This window comes from Nicotiana sylvestris, chromosome 12 (assembly GCF_000393655.2).
Source record: "Nicotiana sylvestris chromosome 12, ASM39365v2, whole genome shotgun sequence".
NCBI classification, from domain to species: Eukaryota; Viridiplantae; Streptophyta; class Magnoliopsida; order Solanales; family Solanaceae; genus Nicotiana; species Nicotiana sylvestris.
In genome coordinates, this window is record NC_091068.1 from 150,853,293 (window position 1) to 150,860,542 (window position 7,250).

The 7,250-nt window shown below is 34.9% G+C and overlaps 1 protein-coding gene across 2 annotated transcripts; it reads left to right on the forward strand.

Moving 5' to 3' along the window:
• Window positions 1–453: 453 nt before the first annotated feature.
• LOC104225333 (aspartate aminotransferase, mitochondrial-like) lies at window positions 454–6,293 on the forward strand. 2 transcript variants are annotated; one of them, XM_070165475.1, is made up of 10 exons: window positions 454–926; window positions 1,045–1,130; window positions 2,601–2,807; window positions 2,890–2,995; window positions 3,938–4,042; window positions 4,132–4,304; window positions 4,900–5,059; window positions 5,138–5,233; window positions 5,298–5,392; window positions 6,100–6,293. In XM_070165475.1, the coding sequence occupies exons 1-10, from the start codon at window positions 747–749 to the stop codon at window positions 6,143–6,145; spliced, it is 1,254 nt and encodes a 417-aa protein (XP_070021576.1). In that variant the 5' UTR covers window positions 454–746; the 3' UTR covers window positions 6,146–6,293. The 2 variants fall into 2 exon arrangements, with proteins under 2 accessions (XP_070021576.1, XP_009775409.1); XM_009777107.2 differs by having other exon boundaries at window positions 455–926; window positions 6,092–6,293.
• The last annotated feature ends 957 nt before the right edge of the window (window positions 6,294–7,250 follow it).

Sequence of the window (7,250 nt, forward strand, 5' to 3'; positions counted from 1 at the left end):
AAGTTAGTTAGAAGTGTTAGTTAAAGATATTGTATATATACTTCACTCTGTACAGTACTAACGTTTGCAGAAGAAATGAGAATTAGTTAGTTTTTCTCTCCAAGTCTTCTTCAGTTCATATTTTCTCTTCAATCTCTCTTTACTCCGATAAAGTTAGCATCTTCATTCTTTAAAATACTACAAAGTAATTATGGTAAAATGCTACAAACTAGTTAGATACTTAACATACATAAGGATAAAAATATAAATATAATAATTCTTAACTAATTAATAATTTATCTAATAAAGAAATTAAGTAATTCGCTTCCAAATCAATAAATCATTAATTAATTTTTTTTAATATGTTCACCAACCATTAATCGGATATTTGAACAACCTAGTTAAAACTCTCATCATCATTTATTTAAAAGTATAAATAATCTTAGTACTCTGCATATATTTAACTTATTAAAAGTTAAAGAGCCAAGTCTCCTTTTTGACAAAGAGAAGAAACTGGCAGAGAAGACAGCCCATTGGAAGAGTAGCAAACCAGAGCTTTCAATGTCTTCTTTCCCTAGCATTCCAATAACATATCTCATAACATATCATATTATATCTACTACTCAATTTTTTCCTCTGTAAAAATACCAACTTGAAGTTTTGCATTCTTTTTTCCTGATTTTACAATCCCAACTCAATAGAGGCTTTAATTTCCTAAACTCTGTGTCTATCTCAATTCAAGAAAAGAACAGAGCAAGAGAATCAACATGTGGAGCAGATATGTTGTTAGATTCAGTAAAAGAAGGATGTCAACCTCAGTAGCAACAAATGGCAAAAACAATATGGGATGGTGGGACCATGTACAACCAGCTCCTAAGGATCCAATCACTAGTGTCACTGAGTCTTTCCTCTTTGACCCAAGTCCTTTAAGGCTCAATCTTGGTGAGGTAATGTTCTTTCTATTTCTTTTTTTTTTCTTTTTTTCTTTTTTTAACTTTATTCATTAGCATTTTTCTCCTTCTGGATTGATGATTATTTTATTTTGTCACACTTTTTTGTTCTTAGGGAGCTTATAGAGATGATGAAGGAAAACCAGTTACTCTTGAATGTGTTAAAAAAGCTATGGAAAAGATATCAGACTGCGAGTTTTTGTGAGTAATATTTTTTTAATAAATTTTTTGACCTTATTGTTTCGCATTGGAGGGAGCCTTGGAGCCATGGTTCTAGCCGTGAAATCAACCAATAATTCTTGCATCAAAGTACACTGCCTATATTATATCCTAAGGGGCGGCCCTTCCGTGGACCCTACCTGAATGCGGGGTGATGTTGCTCTAACTTTGGTTTAATGAGTCTGCTCGAAGTTCATGAGTTTTGATTTAATCAGATCATATTTTGGAGAATTCCCTTATCTAATTACTCAAATTTGTCTCTTGCTTAATTTTCTAAATTCTTATTGGAAATTACATGAACAACTTGTTAATTTTTTTCATTGAAAAGTGAAAGCATTTTAACTAGAAATTTAGTCTAGGAAAAGCTCTTAGGAAGCCAAAGGTGACAAACTAATAAGTTTAATGGAGGGGCCATTTGGTTATTTGAATCAGGTACTGCCCTTTTAAAAGGGTGGGTTGGGGGGGGGGAGGGGGAGGGGCATGTCCCTTCAAGGAAGGGAAGGAGTTCAGTAAAACAACATATGGGAAGGCTTTTCAAGTTATTGCAGCGATATTTATATTTCATCTATTTTTTCAGCTGTTGGACGACTAATATTGCTCATTATTTAGTCTATATCTTTAGGATTGAAGGGGATGAGAATATTATTGTGTATTGAAATAAAACGGCTAAAAAGGTTTTTAGGTGGCGCAGGACAACTATTAAGGATTCTACACCCACCCTCCCCAGACCCCACTCGGGGATCACACTGAGTATGTTGTTGTTGTATATAGCTAAAACCAACTAGTTTGGGATCGATACGTATTGCTTTTACTGAAGAGGTTGGGCAATGTCCGCGCTCATATGTACTTCAGTTTTTTCTTACTACTTAGTTGTGGGACAATGTTTGAGTTGAAGTTGAAAAAAATCCGTGGAGTTGACCTATTGATTGGAATGAACTTCACTTAGAAAACAATTGAAGATTTGTAAGTGCAAAGCAGTACTTCACTTAAAATACACTTTCAACCCAGTGTTTCAATATTTTACTCGAAGTCTAAATTATGGAATTCAGTATTTGCAATTGCCAAACTACTGGATTCAGTATTTGCAAAGAGTGGAACAATATTTATGCCCAAAATGTCCCACATTCGATGTATAAAAGCATCCAAAGTGTTTTATAAGGTTCTTGGATTACCTCACTCGTTACCTTTTAACATTTTTTGGTTGAGTGCTAAAATACTTTCACGATATTTGCAAAATATTCAATGAGGAACGTTTTCTGGATTCATCCTATTTCACTGCAACCATGACCATTGTTTTTCTCGTTCATATACCGGCGTGTAGTTCTGTGTTGTGCTTTTGAACAGTCAATTTTCTTTTAAAGCTTACATTGGATATGGGACCGCAGTTCCATTTTCACGTTTCTCTCTCTTGTTAACATGTCGCTTGGTCTAATATTGGGCCGGTCTTGGCAGGGAATCAACTAAAGCAACAACAAAGTCAAAGTTCGTGCAGGACTGTGTGAAATTGGCTTATGGATATGACTCTGATGTTGTTAGAGAAAGCAGGTTTGCTGGAGTTCCAGCTCTTTCAGGGACTGGTGCATGCCGTCTGTTTGCTGAATTCCAAAGGCGCTTCTATCCTGACTCACGAATGTTTCTACCAATGCCAACTTGGTCCAAGTAAATGCTTTTCATGTTTATAATTCGTGTTCATGCCACGTCGTGATAAATTTGTAATGTGATTGAAGTGTGTTCTTTTTAGCCACAATGACATTTGGAGGGATTCTGAAGTTTGTACAAGTACCTACCACTATTATGATCCTGATACAAAAGGATTGCAATTTCAAGCCCTCATGAATGATATCAAGGTTCGGTTTTACGCTGGAGGATAAGATGAGTTTTCTCAAATTTTGTTGTGAAATATTTGCTTAACTGTACTGCTAATTCTTACATCCTTACATGACTTTACACCCTTTTCCTGCACATATGAGATTGTGTACCTTTGTAAAAGATGGATTATGTTGCTGAGCTATTTAGATGTAACCAATAACTATGTTGCTCGGACTCTTCAAAAATATTATTGGGTGCGTGTCGGATCCTCCAAAAGCATTAGCGAAGCCATGAATTTCCTCAAGGTGTTCAAACTTGAAAAAAGTAAAAAACTTTCTCCAATGAAGAGTGTTCAATATATGTTTTATACTTCTAAAACTTAATGTTCTATATGCGCAGTATAATTTTGTGACGAAGGATGGTCAGTTGACCACCCTTTAAGACATGTAGCTTCGCCCTTGTCCAAAAGTAAGTGCATTTTTTGGAGGATCCGACACGAGCGACAACATTTTTAGAGAGTCGTCCGAGCAACATAGCCAATAAATTCTTTGCTGAATAATCATGTCAGAAAGTAACTCTGTATATGATCCTCAACAATATAACAACAACAACAAACCTAGTTTGATCTCATAAATGGGGTTTGGGGAGGGTAGTGTGTACGCAGACCTTACCCCTACCTCATAGAGATAGAAACACTGTTTCCGATAGACCCTCGGCTCAAGGAACAGTGAAGATAAAACAACCAATTAGCAAAGAATATTAGAAACAATGATGTATATGATCCTCCTACCTGAAAAATGTAATAGAGAAAATTCCCTTGCAGCCATGCAATAATATTCATTATGTCATATACGGATACTCATTTTGCGAAACTGTTGTATGTGGTTACAATATCTGAAGGCAAACTCTGCTTTTGTTAACTTTCCTCTTAAGGAGTTTAGAATACTATTCCTGACCCTATTCATTTGATAATCTCACAGAATGCTTCAGATCGTTCCTTTTTCTTACTTCATCCTTGTGCTCATAATCCAACTGGCGTCGACCCCAACTATGAGCAGTGGAAAGAAATCTCTCACCTATTCAAGGTTAGTGAAATAATTTATTCTTTTTTCTTTCTCTTATTTTACTTTTCTAGTCTATCTTATGTGGTATCTCTTGTGAAAATTGATTTCAGATCAAGAATCATTTTCCTTTTTTTGATATGGCTTATCAAGGAATTTCTAGCGGCGACCTTGAGAAAGATGCTACTGCTATTCGGATATTTCTTGAAGACGGACATCTATTGGGCTGTGCCCAGTCTTTTTCCAAAAACATGGGATTATACGGACACCGAGTAGGTTGTGTCAGGTAGACCACTTCAAGCTACTGTGTTTTACAACTCCTCATTTTGAACAACATCGAAATAATACTACACGTTCATCGGTTAGACAATCTACTCAATCCAGTTAACGAACAAAGGAAAGAAAAACTACTGAATATTAAAAAGAGAACCAACAAACAAAGTAACTTTAACTTGTCCATTCTTAGTCTGCAAAAAAAACAAAGGAAAGAAAAACTACTGAATATTAAAAAGAGAACCAACAAACAAAGTAACTTTAACTTGTCCATTCTTAGTCTGCAAAAAAAACTTGTCCATTCTTAGTATAATCCTGAATCCACTTTAGCGCTTAGTAGCCCACAAAATGACCAGGAATCACGTTAGTTACTAGACTTTCAATGAATTAAACTGAAACTTGACCTTTTCCATTAACCTGTGTGATTTTTGCATGCGTTAAACAATGACTAATTGGTGCGTTCTTGTCTTGCTACAAGGGAAGTGAAAAATATTTGATTCTTTATGTCGATAGTTTGGTTTGTTTCTTTCATGGTTTCTTGATTAGTCTCCAATTCTCAAACTTCCCATCCTCTCGCTTCCTCTTTTTTTTCTTTTTGTGGAAACCAGTATTGTCTCCAGGGATGAAAAGCAAGCCACTGCAATCAAGAGTCAGTTCCAGCAGATTGTCAGGGCAATGTACAGTAGCTCTCCTCTTCACGGCCCACTATTAGTATCTACAATCTTGAACGATGCTGATTTAAAGGCACTTTGGGAAGAGGAAATTAAGGTAATTGATGTTCGTATTACTAGGTTCTAATTACCATTCCATTTCCTTACTCTTTACTGATTATATCTTTTGTTTAAGGTCATGGCTGATCGCATGATCAGAATGAGAATCACATTACGTCGAACTCTTGAAGAATTGAATTCGTCTGCAAACTGGGAACATATAACCAAGCAGGTATTCTTAAGTCTTTTTTGCAACCGGGTATATCAAATGCAGCTGCTAAATATCGAAATTTCAGGTCGGAATGTTTTACTTCTCTGGTTTATCCCCTAAAGAGGTTGACCGATTGCAGAGGGATTTCCATATATACATGACTAATGATGGACGCATCAGGTACTTAAATCAGATTTCTTGAATTTACATACTAATATCAATATACATGACACTGCAGATTGTATTGTGCGGCCCGAAAATGAGGAAGTATATATCTTTACCTGCCCAATTTAAGAACCACAAGCGAAGTAAAACAACCCATCCCCTTCTCCCTCCATTCTCCTCTTCATATAATCACACATAGTAGGTTGAAACAGCAGAAGCTCTCAAAGACCACTAAGATAACTCATTTGTAGTCATGACCATTTTGCGGAACTAGAAATTTATACAAGGGGATTCAAAAACATTCTAGGATGTCACAGTTGAACATATGACCTAAAGCAATTTTGAACCCCCTTTACTACTATACGTGAATTTTTCTTCATATCAAGAGGATTCAACAACTCACATATAACCAAAAAAGATCATTTTTACTCTATTTATATCGTGTGATTTTCTGACGAAGGGGGTCGGTTTGAACCCCCTGTACTCTACCTAGTTCCGCCTGTGGTGACAGGTTCTCCAAGAAATTTCTCAAGTGGTTTATTTCTCTAAAACTACTTTCATGTGGGAAGTTACAATAGAGTATTGGTTTTGAATTCTACCATAAACATACAAAAAGAAAAATTAAAAGAAAGTAAACAGAAAGAACAAAAGATTTTCTGATTTACATTTTTATGCTTTTGCAATTGAAATGACTGATGCATTATCCATTGGTAGCATGGCAGGGGTAACAAGCAGCAATGTGGAATACTTGGCAAGTGCAATCCATGAAGTTACCAAAGTGTAGATATTAGTTAGCTTAAATGTTGAACCAGTTTTGGCAATTGGTTGAAAAGCAATTTGTAGATTAGATTATCTATCTTAATAAAAGTCTGAAGAAACCTTTCATATCAATATACAGTCAGACTTATTTATAACATCCATCCTCTATAACAAAACTTCATTATAACGGTCAAGTTTTCTTTGGAACTAATTTTTCATGTAATGTTATAATATATGTAGCGCTTCACTATAGCAACCAAAATATTTTGGTAAGGTTTGGTTGTATCTGATTCCTCGGTAAGGTCTTCTTTCCTGAGTAATATTTACCATATATTTTTTTTCTCCGGGATGTTTATTAAGCAAAGATCAAGAGAAAGTTAAGGGCTTTTGTGCAAAATTTCTGTTGAAGTATGAGATGAGAAGTTCTCTGGTTGTTAACAGCATTGCAAGTGCATTGATCCAAAGCATTTCAAAATTTGTATTTTAGCAAATTTTATGCTCAATTCTTTTTGAGATCATATGCACAATAATCAATGTCTAATACTCCCTCCGTTTCAATTTATGTGAATCTGTTTGACTGGGCATGAAGTTTAAGAAAAAATGAAGGCTTTTGGAATTTGTGGTCCTAAACAAGTTAAAAAGGGGCCCAGAGAGTTTGTGTGATTATAAAAGCTTCTCATTAAGGTTAGAATTGTAAGTTTAAGCTAAATTGTTTCCAAATTTAGAAAGGATTCATTCTTTTTGGAACGGACCAAAAAGGAAATAGGTACACATAAATTGGAACGGAAGGAGTAATAAATAGCGGCTAAAGATGCAAATACTATTAAGGCACTTGAATTGGAACAAGGGGGAAACCAATTTAAATTTTCAAGAACAATTTGCTTTTTTTCATCAATAAAATCTAGTACTAATCAATTCTTTCTTGTTCCTCTTTCTGACTATAAATGTTTTTTTTTAATTTTTAAATTACTTTCTTGGAACAAGTTTGTGATAATATTTGTAACAAAAAATTGAGTTGTTATTTAGAAGAAAAAAATTAGATCTTGAAGGAATTTTATGGGGTGCCCACCTCCTTTAATTTTTGTAGTTCCACTAAATACTATTTGAAGATCCA